This window comes from Bubalus bubalis, chromosome 2 (assembly GCF_019923935.1).
Source record: "Bubalus bubalis isolate 160015118507 breed Murrah chromosome 2, NDDB_SH_1, whole genome shotgun sequence".
Lineage (NCBI taxonomy): Eukaryota > Metazoa > Chordata > Mammalia > Artiodactyla > Bovidae > Bubalus > Bubalus bubalis.
In genome coordinates, this window is record NC_059158.1 from 34716728 (window position 1) to 34734378 (window position 17651).

The window sequence follows — 17651 nt, forward strand, 5'->3', positions numbered from 1 at the left end:
TTTTTTCTTCCCATTTTAAATATTTATTTGGTTGCACTGGGTCTTCATTGCTGCCTGTGGGATCTTTAGTTGCAGCATGTGGGATCTAGTTCCCTGACCAGGGATTGAACCCTGGGCCCCCTGCATTGGGAGCACGGCAGTCTTAGCCACTGGACCACCAGGGAAGTCTCTGTGAAGAAGTCTTGCCTTTAAGAAATCTACAGATCTGGTAAGGAAGAGCCATGTACATGGTAAGTACTGTCTTTTATTAGATACTTAACACAAAAGTGGAAAGTATTTTTGGAGGAAGAACTAATTTGCTAGACACAGTGGTTTTCAAATGTTCCCCCTTCAAACTATAGGTCCCCAATTTATAAATAAGCTAAAATAAGCCTAAAAGTACTGGTTTGAGTACATGTACCTTATGCCCCCATCACTCAGTTCACCTTTGGTTGGCTTCTCTGTGTAATCAACATGTCCCACATCAGAAAAGCCACAGCTGACAGCCACACACATAGGCAGAGTAAGTATACAGTAATATAAACAGACAAGTGCAAAAAGCTACAATAATTCATTTAAAACCCTAGGCTAAATAAATATTCACACTTCGATAGGAAAGAGCTAAACAGGGCAGTGACCCTGAAGGCCCAAGCACTTCCCTTTTAAATGTGTATTTAGGGTCTAAGGAAATGACATTGCCCAGAGGACAGTTATTATTTTCTAGATCAAATTCATTTCTCAAGTTCATTAATACACAGATTCAGCAGGGGTGGGGATGAGGCTGGAGAACATATTCCCTTGTGTTGCTGCTGATCCTCAAAATCGCACTGGGAGTAACAAGGTCCTGGACAAGGTAACTTGGTTGAGGACATATTCTAAGAGGCAAAGCCAGGTTTGGAACCAGATCTCTTAGGCTCCAAGGCTCAGGCATTCTAAACTGACACTGCTTCCCTGCTGCTGCTGCGTTGCTTCAGTCATGTCCGACTCGGTGAAACCCCATAGATGGCAGCCCATCAGGCTCCCCCATCCCTGGGATTCTCCAGGCAGGTACACTGGAGTGGGTTGCCATTTCCTTCTCCAATGCATGAAAGTGAAAAGTGAAAGACTAACAATTAAAAAAACAGATATGATCTGAAAAATGAGTTTTTACATCCTTATCACCAATAGGATTTGAATCCATGCCTACAAAGAGATGGGAGCCTTAACTCAAGATCTGGATTATTTTTCTTATTAAAAATTTCATGAAGTTATAAGTCTCCTTGAGAAGTGAACTTATTCCCACCTCCCAGGTTCCAGATAAAATATTACCACCCTGCAGCAAGCCTGAGGGCAGCACTAGTGTGTTAATGGCTTAAAAAATGATTCCAGTGTCTGCATGCCCTCAGGCCTGGGCCGTTTATTATTTGAGGCCAGAGGGCTCTTGGGATTTCTTTTGCTTTGAGGAGAACTGGCAGGAACAACCTGCGGGTTTGAGGAGTGGGGCTGCAAAAAGGAGTTCTGTAACTCCAATGCAAAGTGATAGTCTGAGTGTTCTGGCATGTCCCACACAGGTACCAGAGAGCCACACTTCTCGCAGGGCACTTGGTCCTCAGCAGCCAGAAAACTGGAGGTCATAGTTGCCTTCCGAGCCACCTCCAGAGCAGATGTGGAAGTTAAAGAAGCAAGGCTGCTGAGGCTGTTCTGGGCCAAATCCATCTCTGTGGGAGTTGTTTTGGGGGATCCTAGCTTCAACATCTTTTCACAGTCAGGGGCACAATCTGGATTCTCTGTTGGAAAATAGTTTGGTAACTCTTTAGGACTGGACTGTGGCTTCTGTGAAGGGAAGAAAACTGAAGGATTAGTGAGCTGCTTCTGCTTTAGAAGCAGACTTTTCTGCTTAAAGAAGGGCTCGGTTCCCATAGTATGACTGCTTTGAAAAGGTAATGAGGGCTTGGATGATGGGCTCATGGGGGCCTGTGTAGTGGCAGTAGGAGAAGAAAGTGAAGCTTCTTTGACTTTCTGCTTTTCTGCAGCTTTCTGGAAGAAGGATTCCAGAGTAGTAGTTGCTTTCTTAGGGGTTGTTACCGCTGGGCCACTTCCCTGGGTCTTGGCTTCTGAACTGGTGATTGGCACTTTTGGCAGAGAACTTGGGTCACTGCTCAAGAAGGTGGTGATGTCTGGGCCAGATGAAGGGGTAGAGGAACAGAATTTGGTAGCACAGAGGAAAAGCATTATAAGGGGAGGGGACCTGTATAGAAAGTGAAAGAATAGATTAGCCGCAGGTCACACATTAAGTTTCTAAATGACTGGGACTCTGGTTCTGCCACAAAAGGAAATTATCACTATCTCAAACTTTGAGGTATATTGGGTTAATACAGATTCAGCAGACCTGGGATGGGTGGAGAATCTGCCATTCTAACAAGTTCTCAGGTGATGCTGATGCGGCGGTCTAGGACCACACCCTGAGAACCACTGGCTTTGGTGAACACCCAGCAAGCAGGATGTGTAAGTTGGCTCCCCTGACAAGTGGGTTTACTGTTTTCATGATACTGCTGCACAGCTGTTGAAATTCATGGGTGAGGCAAGACACTATCTAGAGCTACAAAAAAGTTTAAAAATATTTAGACTGGAAAGACTTGAAAAAAAATGCTCTATGCAGTTTTTAAACAGAACCTGAACTCTTGATTTTCAACTCTGGAATTTATCTAGAAAATGAAATTTCACAACTGCTTTTGATTCCCTAGCCTAGTCTCAGAAATACTAGAAATTTCTAGAAATACTTCAAGAAATTTCTGTCATAAAGTTCCTCATTATATCTCATTACCCAAATAAATTTTCACATAAGTTGAATTTCAGAAGATGAAAATGTGCTTTTATATACAGATTTAGTCCCTCGATGAGGTAAAGGGTAAATGCTATTTTAAGATTATTATGACAGTATCTCACTATTCTCTTTCATGCTTTGAGACAGTCTTATAAGATACTATTATGCTTCCCTGCCAATATAATATTTTATACTCTTGGTGAAATTTGTTATAATCTGTCAGTTGATAAGGTTTAATGTGAACATAGTATCACAATTATCATTTGGTTCAGTAAAATCACTCAATATTTGAAAATAAATACAGTCTTCATTCTTTACTTAGAATAATTTACTTCTTGTTAGTCTTTGTAAATAACAAGTATACCAAGAAGTAAGTATTCTTTAAGTAAGTCAGTCTTCTAAGTATTACAAAGACTCTAACTTTAGAGAGTAATATATTCAGATAAGCAATAATTTAAGATGGCTAACTAAACTTTTCTTTTTATAATCTCTAATGTAGATCTATATTAAAAAACCAGTTTATCTTTCTCACATATTATTAATATATTTACCTTGTGAATCTGGAATACTTTTACAATTTAAGAGGCTATGTTAAATAGGATTCCAATACTGAAAAAATCATTACTATCTGAACAGTAAATGAACATACTTCCATATAGAGCTGATTCTTTTTAATGGCCAGCTGAAGTGAAATTTATTATTATGACATTTGGTATTACACCAGTGGTGCTTGTAACTGAGTTGGGATGAGATAGAGATTATTGGTGAATACAGCTCATTGTCATTATCAAGAAGGATGATTTTAAAATACAATAATCAGACAGTTAAGAGGGAAGTTCTCTGAGACTTGTTCTGCATTTCCAAGTAGAACTGGTCATTCCCTGACTATAACAAATTAGTATCAGAAAGGGTAGTATTGGTTCAGTCTGCCTCTCAAACCTATCCCTGGGCACTGGAAGGCACCAAATGTAGACAAAGAGGCTGAACCATGTTTCTGGTATTTCTTCTGTGTTCTTTCCCTTAATGCATGGCCACCCCTCTCTGTAACAGGTCCTGCTACAAAGAACCTACCCTAACTGGAAAGCTTATATACTAATTTTAAATAAAGACAGGGCATGAGTCTCAAACGAAGATGAGCTAGAAGTAAACTCACCATCCAGTCTGGGTTCCTGAAGTGTTACAGTTCCTGATGGTAGCAAATGCATCATGGCTCATCTTGTGAGCATCATAGTGGGTGAGCGCACAACAGCGTCGCAAGCTGCTCAGACGCCTGTCTCCTTGTATGCGCATGCTCACTACCAGCTGAGTGGCCACCCTGTCGTTCTGTGGGTGTAAGAGGATTGAAACAGAACTAAAGTTACCTTGAGCAGCTGGATTCTAATACTGAACTGTGTGAGAGAAAAGAATCAGGGTGGCATAATGGTTTGGAAATAGGGTTTAATTTTTAAAATATTTGTGCTGTTTCTGAGTATAAGTAACTGGAGAAGACATAATTTGGGTGATGGAGTATTAGAATATCTAGGATATTTGACAGAATAAATGAAAATGGTTTCTCCTAAATGTTCTTTTGTGGTATCCATGCAGGAAGATTATACAAAGGTCTATAGTACTATATTCTGTGACTGAAGGAAGAGTTCATGTAAGTCGTTGAAAGGGGGTCAGGATTGAGTAGTGGATTTCTTCTTAACCTCTCTGATGCTCTCATGCTCAAGAAGAGAAGTTTCTACTATCACCTCCTTACAGCCCATCTATAGAAGATACACAGGTAGTGAGCTTGCCTCTAGAAAGCAAGATCACTGACTCACTTTTCAGTGAAATCTAAGTATATGAATCCTGTTGATGCAAAGCAAACTAAGAAAGTAAGGCCAAGAGGCAATAAGGTGACAAGTATACACAGGGACCCCTCAAAATCAAAAGATTCCAGTAAGAAGAAATATACTTAAGACAAATAAACCAAAAGTAGCAACTAATTTTTAGGTAAAAATACATTTTGTATTTTTGTGCATTTTGTAAATACAGCTTATTCAGGTTTGTATGTATCTGGAGAGAATACAAATTCGCAACTACAGAGAAGTCCTTGTTGACTAAAACCAGTTAACTATAACTGTATCGGGCACTATCAAGAGATAAAGGAGAGAACAAAATAAAGTCCAGGCTCTGGAGGATCATATCTTGTAGTAGGAGCTACATATAATAAATAAGTAGGCTTGTAATTGAAACGACTACAAAGTGAAGCCGAGTAAGGCAGAGAGTGATGGAGGCTGCTGATATGATAGAGGAACTGGGGAGGAAGTGAAGGTGAAATTTCCTTGGTGTGTTAAATAAACAGGGAAGAGGCCAGCAGAGTGGAGGCTGTTAATGGAGCACGTGGGGGAAATGACAGGACATGAGGTCAGACTATCAGAGGATAGAGAGATGAGCACGGAGCGACACCTAGTGGGCAACATCAAATAAGCCCATAGCACAACCTCTTTGTTACCTACTGAAGAACAAAGACCGAATTGCCAACCTTTGTTAGATCACAGAAAAAGCAAGGGAATTCCAGAAAAAACATCTACTTCTGCTTCACTGACTACGCTAAAGCTTAGACTGTGTAGATCACAACAAACTGTAGAAAATTCTTCCAGAGATGGGAATACCAGACCACCTTACCTGCCTCCTGTGAAATCTGTATGCAGGTCAAGAAACAACAGTTAAAACCAGACATGGAACAATGGACTGGTTCAAAATTGGGAAAGGAGTACATCAAGGCTGTATATTGTCACCCTTCTTCTATGCAAAGTACATCATGCGAAATGCCAGGCTGGATGAAGCACAAGCTGGAATCAAGATTGCCGGGAGAAATATCAACAACATATGCAGATGATACCACTCTAATGGCAGAAAGTGAAGAGGAACTAAAGAGCCTCTTGATGAGGGTGAAAGAGGAGAGTGCAAAAAGTTGGCTTAAAACTCAACATTCAAAAAACTAAAATCATGGCATCCGGTCCCATCACTTCATGGCAAATAGATGAGTAAAAAGTAGAAGCAGTGATAGATTTTATTTTCTTGGGCTCCAAAATCACTGCAGATGGTGACTGCTGCCATGAAATTCAAAGATGCTTGCTTCCTGGAAGGAAAGCTATGACCAACCTAGACAGCATATTAAAAAGCAGAGACCTGACTTTGCTAACAAAAGATCTGTACAGTCAAGGCTATGGTTTTTCCAGTAGTCTTGTAGAGATGTGAGAGTTGGACCATAAAGAAGGCTAAGCACTGAAGAATTGATACTTTTGAATTGTGGTGCTGGAGAAGACTCTTGAGAGTTCCTTGGACAGCAAGGAGATCAAAACAGTCAATCCTAAAGGAAATCAATCCTGAATATTCATTGGAAGTACTGATGCTAAAGTTGAAGCTCCAATACTTTGGCCACCTGATGCAAAGAGCTGACTCATTGGAAAAGACCCTGATGCTGGGAAAGCTTGAAGGCAAAAGCAGAGGAGGGTGGCAGAGGATGAGATGGTTAAGATAGCATCACTGACTCAATGGAGATGAATTTGAGCAAACTCGGGGAGGTAGTGGAGGACAGAGGAGCCTGGCATGCTACTGTCCATGTGTTGCAAAGTTGGACATGACTTAGTGACTAAACCAAAACAACAAAAGAACAAACATTTACCACCAATTCCACTAAAAAGGGGCAGACAGTTAATTACAGATGATTCCTGACAGTATATAGTTGATGTTTCAACAGGAGAGGACACATCAAGCAATACCATCAGGAAAATGAAAAGAAAATCCACAGAATGGGAGAAAATACTTATATATTATATATTTGACAAGGGATTTGTATCCAGAACACATACAAAAGTTTTAAAACTCAATATAAAGAGACAACTCATTTCAAAAATGGCAAAGGATCTCAACGGGTATTTCTCCAAATAAAATCAGAAAATAGTCAATACGCACCTGAAAACCACTTTATACCTAGCGACTAAACAATAAAGATATAGAGAAATTACAGGCCTCTTACATTGCTTGGAGTATAAAATAGTGCAGCAACAGCCTCATGTGCTAACAGAGTTACCATGTGACTCAGTATTCTACTCCTAGGTATATATACGAGGGAAGGGAAAACATGTCTACAGAGAAATCTGTACATGAATGTTCACAGCAACATTACTTATAATAGCCAAAAAGTGGAAACAACTCAAATATCCATTCACTGATGAACTGATAAATAAAATGTGGTATATCCATTCAGTAGAATATTATTGTCATAAAAAGGAATAAAGGACTGATAGATGCTACAATATGAATAAACCTTGGAAACATGTTAAAGATTTCAAGCCAGTCACAAATGGCCACATATAAGATTATTGCACAGATAGGAAATGTCCAGAATAGTAAATCTATACAGACAGAAAGCAAACTAGAATTGCCTAGGGCTTGCAGAATAACTATTAGTACCCTTTAATACAGGATTAGTACCCACTAATACAGGTACAGGATTTCTTTTTGGGTTATGGAAATGTCCTTAAATTGATTATGGAATAGTTGAACTCTGAAATATATGAAAACTACTGAACTTTTATACTGTAAATGGGTGAATTTTATGGTATATAAATATATATATATGTATCAATAGTTTTTTTTTAAAGAGAGAAGATAAACTAATCATATGTTTAATCTTTGTCTTAAGACTCTGTCTCTAAAACTGAATACTTCTTTGTCACATGGACTGTGTTAAAGCTGAATAATTTACAGTCCAATCCCTAAATGTCCTGCTTAACAGTTCTGTACTCTGATGAAGATCCACTGTGTATTCAGAGTTGGAGTGGGATTTAGATAATATACAAAAATGTAAAAGCAAATGGTAATGAGGGAGACAGGAGTAGTCAGGTCTTCAAAGATCTAGTAGTCAGCAGTTCACAGATCGAGGTTTTTGAAAATTATATTGAGTTTTACAGCAGTTTTATGGGAAAAGATAAAAGATTTCTTAACGTTTTCTAGCTGGTATATTTTTGTATCTTCTTTCTACTCCATACTGATATTTATATCCCAAAGCTCACCCAAGCAATAAAGAAAATCTTACAGCATTTCGGTCCTTGATGAGTCTCTCCTCTAGTTCCTGGGCTAATTGCAAAAGCCACCATTGCACCTAAAAAAAGTATTGAGATTTTAATCTTTCATTTAAAGACTCTAGGTTTATTATAGAACTCTCAGGTAGCGCTAGTGGTAAAGAACCCGCCTGCCAGTGCAGAAGACCTAAGAGACATGGGTTTGATCCCTGGGTTGGGAAGATACTGGAGGCATGGCAACCCTCTCCAGTATTATTGCCTGGAGAATCCCTTGGACAAAGGAGCCTGGCCGGCTATAGTCCCATAGGGTCACAAAGAGTCAGACATGACTTAAGCGACTCAGCATGCAAAAATGGTCGTTTTGTTCAGTTCTCCCCAAAATGGAAGTGTGCAACAAAGTCTCCCCCATAAGGATCACCAGATGATAGAAATCTTCAGAACTTTGAGCTGCCCTAATCTAAGAGTTTTCACTTTCTTTTCTTGCTGACATGCTATAAGGTAAACTTAAGGCATGTTCCAGCTCTGAGAAAAAAGACACAAACCAGAGGCACAATATCCTGGCTTCCTAAGTTTTCATCTACCAAAAAATGAGTAATTCCATTTCAAACTTCAGTTAGTTCCATTCTAGCTCTTTTTAGATGAAGAAAGGAAAAGAAATAATAAAAATCCCAGGTGAAACTCATCAATTTTCAACACAAAACCCCTTCTGTTTCCTGCATATTTTACAGCATAAAGGTTCCATCTAAGTTTTCACAGCTACCAAAACCTACCCACCAGTTCCCTTAAAAGAGACAATGTTCTGTCAGGAATGTCTGCCCACCTGATCCCGAGTAGACAGAGCTGTTTTTCCTGGGAAGTTCTTGCCGCAGCCAAGGGTTTTGGTTATTGGCCTGGGTTTAACTGGATCATGTTCAATCCCCCGGCACATGGCATATAGCCAAGATCTGATAAAACCAACACAAAAGTTTAAGGTGAAAGCAAATGACTATTCTTGTTAAAACAAAATACCTATATGATACTAAACCTTTTATCCCTTTCATGAAAAAGGAAAAATCTATTCAAAATTAAGTACATCACAGAATCTTGCCCTTCCCCATGAATTCCAGTACAATAAACTACTCAGGAGAAGAATACTGATTATGCTTTCTAAGGTCAAGTCATCATTTATATTTTTGGAAAAGTACCAACCAAGCTACAGGATTTCACATCCCCAAGCTTTTTTGGTACTTACTAAGCCTAAATACAAGGATCTTAAAGGAATAACGGCAGCTTTGTACACGTATATAACCAAGCTTCAAAGTAAGAGTTCCTTTCTACCAACCTAATTAGTTAGGTACATGGGGGGGAAAAAAAACTAGACTGATAGGCTATAGTGATCTAATATTTTAAAGCAAAAGGATCAGTGCAGTTACTTCAAGGAGTGAATGTTAACCTAATAGGTCTAGATTTTACCTGATGCTTTTGTCTATATTTGAATTTAACATATCCATAAAAGTTATGACTGAACAGTATCAGGAATCACTTACCCATTCCTCTCCCCAAAATGACTCTGGAGCTGGGATTCAGAGAACTGGGTCAGCTCTCCCATGTATTCTACTCCCAGGATTTCAATGACAGAGGCCCCTAGTTTTCCTCCAAGATTACGGCTAACAACAAAAGACAATAAATTTGTAAGTAACATCATCAATATCTGGTTAGCAGTAGATACAAAATATTTTGTCTGTGTAAGCAGCTCTCCAAGATTTAGGGAAAATGATAACACACAGTGGTTCCGTAAATTATTGATTTTCTAGAATAAGACTAGATGACTGGGAATTCAATACTCTGGGAGTTAGGGCCTAGGAATAGGAGTAACCGTAGCATAAACACAAGGGCCAATTCATTAAGTGGTTATCAAATCAACTATATAAACTTTTCAATTGTACAGGATCTACTGTCCCATTTATGGATTCAAATTCCACCTCCCAAAACAAACCCCCTTCAATAGCTAAAACCTTTTGTATTTAAGAATATAGTAATTCTTCAGCCTAGCCTTTGAGATATCTAATAATCTGTCCTTAACCTATCTGTTCAGTCCTTTTTCCATTACTTATTTTCCTCAATATGGTACGAGGTCATGTCCCATTCACTGAAAATACCTTATACTTTCTCCTTTTTTGTGTTCAAAACATTCTCTAAATTGGTATTTCTCTTATATTCTCATCTGACTCCAAATTGTGCCAAATCTAAAAACAAAATCCCATGCCCTTTTTATAAGTCCTTCTCAGATGACTTTTATGAACTTTGGTGACTCCCTGTACAATTCATTTAGCAGTTCCGTACACTCTTGATTACGGAACTTTATTGCTTTGAACAGTTATATCTTGTCCCTTCAACAATATTATAAGCCCTTGGTCAAGGACACACAACTGGTATGCACAGCCTAGTTATTAATTTTATTTGGGAACAATTCAGTAGCCCTGAATGGCTTGCTACGATATTAGAAAAAAGGAAAGAATTAAAATTCCTATTTGTTATTTAGTAATAGGTTTTAATAAAAAACCTAGAAGGAAGTTAAACGTATGGCTAAAAATCAGTTCATTTTTTAAAATTCAGGATTAATTATCTTCCACAGATAATCCGGAATTGAAGGTTTATTAAGAAAATAAATCTCAGTGTGTTTGCAAAATTTTCTGTTATCTCCCTCCTGTCTCCATGGTACCTGTTTTCCTTGGCTCCAATTCTTAAGGAACAGAAGAAACTACAACTAGAGAGAGCCTTCACATAGATAGAGGAGTGGAATCTGAGGTGCTCCCTGAATACTTACATTTTGCTAATAGGCACTTGGTTGAAGAGTTGTGGGACTGACCCGTGTGAGACCAGGGTCTGCCGGTTGGGCTTGTTTAATCCACAGGCCAGTTTTGCCAGAACCTGGAGCATGGGAAGCATAAAAACCTCATTACTGTCAACACCCACACACGGTGAATATTAATATACACACATACCCACATTCATACACAAGGCACAGCTTAAGGGCTGTAACTAGTGGTTTCCACATTAAAAACAAAAACAGAACCAGAAACTCAAGACATCTCCAAACCTGGGTGTCCAACAACATCCACAGAGGAAAACATGACCCACTATCATTATCCTCATTGTTCTTCCCACATCTTCCATTCTGTTTTTCTTTAGTAGTTTTTTCCACCCATCTGTTCCTTAAGGTTCTCCTACTTCAAGAGGGTAAAGAACAAAGAAGCTACAGAAGAGACTTAAGAGGCATTTCTTAGTGTGTCCATATGAAAATGCTGAAACAAACTCATTTTGCCCTACCCCACTTAGAGACATAGACATTTCTTGATTAATGGTCAGTCCATTTTAAGTCCCAGTTTAATACAGATTACCATCATTTAGTATCTGTGACAAAGACTGGGCTCAAAATCATCATCCAATAGCAAACATCTTATACTAAATAAGACTTCAAAATGAAAAACACCCATGAGAAGTCTTTTCAAAGAATAAGGTACTTCAGTGGTATCATTTCACAAATTATAATTGGTAGGAAAAAATATAAAATCACTTCACATTCATGGGAGAAATTCTCTGAAACTTCTACTAGGTCATATTTAATTTAAATTACTACACTGAGATTTGTTTCCTCTCTTTCCACCTAACCAGGAAAAAACCTCCCAAAACTCTACTGGCTAATTTGGCAACTTTCCTCTCCTTGGAAATTCCCTGGTGGTCCAGTGGTTAAGACTCAGTGCTTTCACTGCTGAGGGCCTGGGTTCAATCCCTGGTCAGGGAACTAAGATCCTGCAAGCTGCACAGTGCTGAACTTTCCTCTTCTTGAGGAAGGGAGAGAAGGTAGTAACCAGGGAAAATCAGCTACCACCCTAAGCCTAGATCAAAGGCAATGAAGATCCCAAGGCCAAACTGTACTTTAATTAGAAAGAATAGAAAAAAGCAGAGAATACCTAGGTCATACCACAGAAGAAGTGAGATAATACTAGAATATTCAGCAAGTGAAAAGATAAGGAATAAGTTCATATATAAAATAAAAAGACTAGTCTCTTTTTTTGCCTACACTGCCTGGCTTGTAGGATCTTAGTTCCCCCAACCAGGGATTGAACCCAGGCCCTGGGCAGTGAAAGTTCCCCAGCCGAGTTCTAACCACTGGATCACCAAGGAATTCCCGCTTCCTCCTTTCTTTGGATAGTTCAATCATTAAGGAAATATTGTGGCTACAACTATGTAAATAACCATTTCCAGCAAAATTTTCAGCCTGTTTCTTAGGAAAGTACATGTGCAATGTCAGTTCTCACATTGAAGAATTACTTAGGTTTTTGTCTTCAATGTGAAGTTTAAAGAGGAACCCATTTCAAAGATGTGTAATGGTTTAAATGCCCCATGCAGGGACTTCCTTCCCTTAGAGGTCCAGTGGTTAAGACTTCTTCCAACACAGGGAATGTGGGTTTGATCCCTGGTCAGGGAGCTAAGATCCTACATACCTCAAAGTCAAAAAAAGAAAAACATAAAACAGAAACATTATTATAAGAAATTCAATAAAGACTATTAAATAGTCCACATAAAAAAAATCTTAAATGCCCCACTCATATCTATCCCGTCTATGTTTTATTGTTGTTGTTTTAAGTTTGTGTTTGTTTTTATCCCTGTGTTTAACTACAGATATATCTATGTTTCTCTTTGAAATCTACTATTAGCCTTCACCTTATTGTGTGAAATCCCAGCAGAACACTGAAAACCGGTCTGCCTCTCGATGGCTACTCGCATTTCTTCCACAATCACTGCTCCCATAGTGAGCTGTAGGTCTGGAGAGCTGGTGCTTTCAGTCTGAAGAGAATCAAGCCATTGCAATAAGCCTTGTTTTCGCCTTTCCTCTGAAAAAGTTGAGAGGTCACAGGTAGACATTTTTTTTTAAATCAGGGTTTTATTTAATTGTGTTATCTAATGCAGAAATGCTTAGATTTCAGGTACTTTAAATATGTTTTTAGAAGACCACTCAGTATCACAACAGAGATCAATTTCTCATACCAAGTCCAGCAGCCTTAATTTCCAGCCTAGGCTGAACCTTATAAGCTCCAATAACCAACAAATATTTTGTATTATCTTTTATGAGCAATGATTTAAAAGTACTTCTGTTTTCTCTCTCCAGTTTTGAACTTTCTTCCTCCAACTTCCCTTGCATGCCACCAAGAATTCTATTAAGTTACTCAATTAGAAATTATTCAGAATTATCTCACGCTTCAGTATAAACTTAAGTTAGCACTTCTGTATTTTTAGAGGCTGGTTCCAGTTGAATAGCTTAAATCTAATCAGCATCACTATAAGATTTATTCTCTTGACAAACTATTTAAATTAGATGTAGCTTTGTACTTACGGCCTTGAAAATATCTTATTATCCAATTTAGGACTAGTCAGTTTTGGAAAAGCATTTTAAAAGTATTATGTAACAAGAAAGTTAAGACATATACACGCTGGTTTAAAGAGGCTGAAGTGAGGGCTTCCCTGATGGCTCAATGTTAAAGAATCTGCCTGCAGTGCAGGAGACACAGGTGATGTGGGAAATGTGGGTTTGGTCCCTGAGTTAGGAAGATCCTCTGGAGCAGAAAATGGCAACTCACTCCAGTATTCTTGCCTGAAAAATCCCATGGACAGAGAAGCCTGGGAGGCTGCAGTCCAAAGGGTTGCAAAGAGTCGGACACGACTGAGCACACACACACACACACACAAATGAGCTATGAACAAGGCAAGAAAATACAGAGTGTCTTGAAGAGGTAGAATAAAGGCTCATATATATGAGGAGGAGGAGGAAGAGGAGCACATAGAAGGAAGGATTTTCCAACTGCTGTTTCTCTGCTTTGCTAACCCGTCTTCCTCCTCTAACGCCCTAACTGTGGATACTGAGTAACATTCTTCTTCTTCGTAGATACCTTTTCTCTCGGTGAACTGGTACTGGCTTATGTTTCAATTTGCTTATGCTGAGTACACGCAAATCTTAAGCTCCTTTCCCAAATTCTTAAACTTTAATCCCTTATTTCTACCTCCCTACAGAAAATTTTTCATTAAATTTTTGAATTTTTCATTAAAGTATCGAACAAAATGCTACTAAAGTCAATCTTTATATCTTCCTCCTCAAAGGTTCTCTTTCCCAAACAACTTCCTGTTTCTCTTAAAGGTTTAAAATCTAATATTGACTTTTCTTTTACTCCCCTTCATTGTAGTTATCTGTGGAGAAGGAAATGGCAACCCACTCCAGTATTCTTGCCTGGAGAATCCCATGGACAGAGGAGCCTGGTGGACTGCAGTCCACGGGGTCGCAAAGACTCAGACAAGACTGAGCAACTAACACAATTGCAGTTATCTAGTTACCAAGGCCACTTCACCGTATTCCACATACCCACTGCAACTCACTCTATTTTATTCGTATTTCTTCCATTCTTGCCTGTGCCACCTTAACTTTTGTTTTGTTTTTGGCCACACCAGGGGATCAAACCCGTACCCCTGCTGTGGAAGCACAAAGTCTTAACCACTGGATCACTAGGAAGTACCCATAAATTTAGAGTTAGCTCTTAAAATCAGGTAGTGTTAAGTTTTACAAATTAGTTTTTTCTAAAATTGAGTATTCCTCATCCTTTGCGTTTCCATATAAATTTTAGAATCAGTTTGTCAATTTCTATAAAATCCTGCTGGGATTTTGGTGAAAATGCAATGAATCTGTAGATCAGCTTGGGGCTTGACCTGCATATATCTTGAACTGTTTTTTCCACATATATTGTTGGATATATTTCTAATAATTTCATGGTTTTAATGCTATTGCAAAAATGCCATTGCTTTTTAAATTTCAACTTCCCATTTTAATATATAGAAGTATTACAAATTCTTGCACATTGACTTTGTCCCCTGCAACCCTACTAAACTCAATTATTCTAGGTTCTTTTAGTGGGAGTGGGGGGAGGGTAGATTCCTTAGGATTTTCTATAAACATGGCCATGTCTCCTATTTCACTCTTCCTTCACATCTTTTATTTCTTTTCCTGTACTGACTGCATCATCTTGAACCTCTAATACAATGTTGACTAGAACTGTTATACGAGTGAGCACTGGTAATTTGTGCCAAAACTTCAGGATTAAACTGATAAACTCTAGCTATGGTCCACAACTCTAGGATCCATAACTATTAATACAAAAGAGAAGTCCTTATACTAATAACTGGTGTACCTTCTTCTGTGCCATGAGCTTAGTACCTTCCAAGCTCTGGTGGCTCAGATGGTATAGAATCTGCCTGCAATGCAGGAGACCAGTTTGATCCCTGGGTTGGGAAGATGTGCTGGAGAAGGGAATGGCTACTTATTCTGGCCTGGAGAATTCCATGGACAGAGGAGCCTGGAGGGCTATAGTTCATGGAGTCGCAAAGAGTTGGACGCGACTGAGCAACTAATACTTTCACTTTCAAGCTCCCTCTGGTTGTTCACAGAATTTATCATCTTATGGCTGTAGGACTGAGGTCCTCCTTTCTTGCTTGCTGTCAGCAGAGGGTAGCTCTCAAAGCATACACATGGGGGCTTCTCCAAAGGCCCTCTTGCAATATGGCAGCTTCCTTCTTCAAAGCCTGCAAGGAGTCTATCCCAACTCCTACAGCTCTCAACTTTGGCAGCTGATTTTTTTTTTTTTTTAATATTAATTTATTTTTATCTTCTTTTTGTTTCTTTTTGGCTGAGCTGGGCAGCACATGGGCCAGGGGATAGAACCCATAGCCCCTGCGATGTAAGCATGGAGTCTTAACCACGGACTGCCAGGGAAGTCCCTGACAGTTGATTTATAATTTTCTTATATTAATACAGCTACACAACTGTTTCTTGTTATACACATTCACATGTTCAATATTTGCTTAGAAAGAAATGAATTAAGAGGAAGCAAAGGAGAAAACAAAGGAGTTCTTTAGCTGACACAAACCAGTTACAAAGAGGCCCCAAAGGGAAAGTTTTCACTCTGGGAATTTTTGAGTATTATTTTTAAGTAATCATACTACTTAAACTTCACACACACACAACTATTTCAGAAACAGAAAACCCAAAGTTGCAAATGGGTAAATAGGACCCATTAAGAGGCAGGATGATAAAGCTGAATGGGAACTTTAGTACCAAAACATCAGATACCTGGATTCTTTTCCTAGCTTTGAAATATATGTCATATTCATGAAAAATAATTTCTGGGAGATTATATACACTTAGATCAGCTAATTTCTGTTATCAGATTTTTTCTGGCTGCATACATCATGTGAAGACTCAGGAGTATGATATGAAATATCACCGTAAATCATTTCCTAGACATTGTATTATTCTGAACACTCGAAATAATAAGATGTTATCACTGCATCTGGAAGCTTAAAATTTAAACTGGACACAATAAAGCAACTTGTTCCTTCATATACAAATACCTTTTATTTCCTCATACAGAAATAAGACTTCTTTAAAACACTGGCATTTTATAGAAAAATGTAATAAAGATAGGTATAGAACAACCATTTGAGTTGAAGTAACATTTGACCACCAACAAAGGTATGCACCATCATCTTCACCAGAGAGCTCTTCAACAATGAGTTGCCTCCCACAAAACCAATGTAATAAGTAATAAATAGTTCTTATTCTGAACTATGTAGGTTTTGAGAGGGTCTGCAAATCTCCTGAAAACTGCATGCAAAATTGTCTTATATAAGGCAATGGCACCCCACTCCAGTACTCTTGCCTGGAAAATCCCATGGATGGAGGAGCCTAGAAGGCTGCAGTCCATGGGGTCGCTGAGGGTCGGACACGACTGAGCGACTTCACTTTCACTTTTCACTTTCATGCACTGGAAAAGGAAATGGCAACCCACTCCAGTGTTCTTGCCTGGAGAATCCCATGGACAGGGAAGCCTGGCGGGCTGCCGTCTATGGGGTCACACAGAGTCGGACTGTGTGACTTAGTGACTTAGTATTTTTCTGAGACAAGCAAGGGTCCATAGCTTTCAACAGGTCTAAAAGAGCATACAGTCTTAAAAAAAACTTAAATTATTTTAAGTATTATAAAAACAAAACACAACCATACAAAATCTGAGATACAGCAAAAGGAGTCTCAAGAAGGAAGTTCATAGCAATACAGGCCTTCCTCAAAAAAAGAAGTCTTGAGACTTCCCTGGCAGTCCAGTGGTTAAGATTCTGGGCTTTCACTACAGGGGGCACAGATTCGATCCCTGGGCAGGGAACTAAGATCCTGCATGTCACTTGGCATGGCCAAAAATTTTTTAAAAAGAGAAAAGCCACAAACCATAAGATGTTGCAGTATATATATTTGATAATGATTCATATCCAGAATACATAAAGAAGTCCTATAGATGAATGAGATAAGACAATCAAGAAAAATGGGCAAGTGTTTAAACCGACACTTCATGAAAGAATGGTCACTTACAAAAAGGTGCTCAATTTCATTAATACCAGGAACATGCAAACTAAAACCATAATATGACATCACCATATATGATATCACAATTATCAAAATGGTTAAAACACAAAAGAGAAAAAAGCAAAGGTTAACAAAGATGTGGCACAACTAGAACTCTCATATACTGCTAGTGGAATTATAAATCAGTACAACCATTCTGGAAAACTTTTGGGGCTATCTACTAACACTGAGTACAGACAAACTAAAGCTGAATACAGGCAAACCCCACAACTGAGCACGTCAGTCACATGCTCAACAGAATGTACACATTTGTTCACCAAAAGATATTTACAAAAATATTCATAGCAACTCTGTTATTAGTGGTCCAAAACTG

The 17651-nt window shown here is 38.7% G+C and overlaps 1 protein-coding gene and 1 non-coding gene across 4 annotated transcripts in view; one reads left to right on the forward strand and one right to left on the reverse strand.

Moving 5' to 3' along the window:
* Positions 1–226: 226 nt before the first annotated feature.
* POLH (DNA polymerase eta) overlaps positions 227–17651 on the reverse strand; it is a 29536-nt gene continuing 12111 nt past the window's right edge. For all 3 annotated transcript variants that reach the window (XM_044929583.2, XM_006069281.4, XM_006069282.4), the window contains 7 exons: positions 12547–12716; positions 10646–10749; positions 9366–9485; positions 8660–8783; positions 7854–7919; positions 3936–4105; positions 227–2206 (listed from right to left, as the gene is read on the reverse strand). In XM_044929583.2, coding sequence (XP_044785518.2) covers positions 1315–2206; positions 3936–4105; positions 7854–7919; positions 8660–8783; positions 9366–9485; positions 10646–10749; positions 12547–12716 — 1646 coding nt within the window. In that variant the 3' untranslated portion in view covers positions 227–1314. The remainder of the gene's footprint in view (positions 2207–3935; positions 4106–7853; positions 7920–8659; positions 8784–9365; positions 9486–10645; positions 10750–12546; positions 12717–17651) is intronic.
* TRNAE-UUC lies at positions 11551–11623 on the forward strand. The gene has a single exon. It is a non-coding gene; the product is annotated as a tRNA-Glu (tRNA).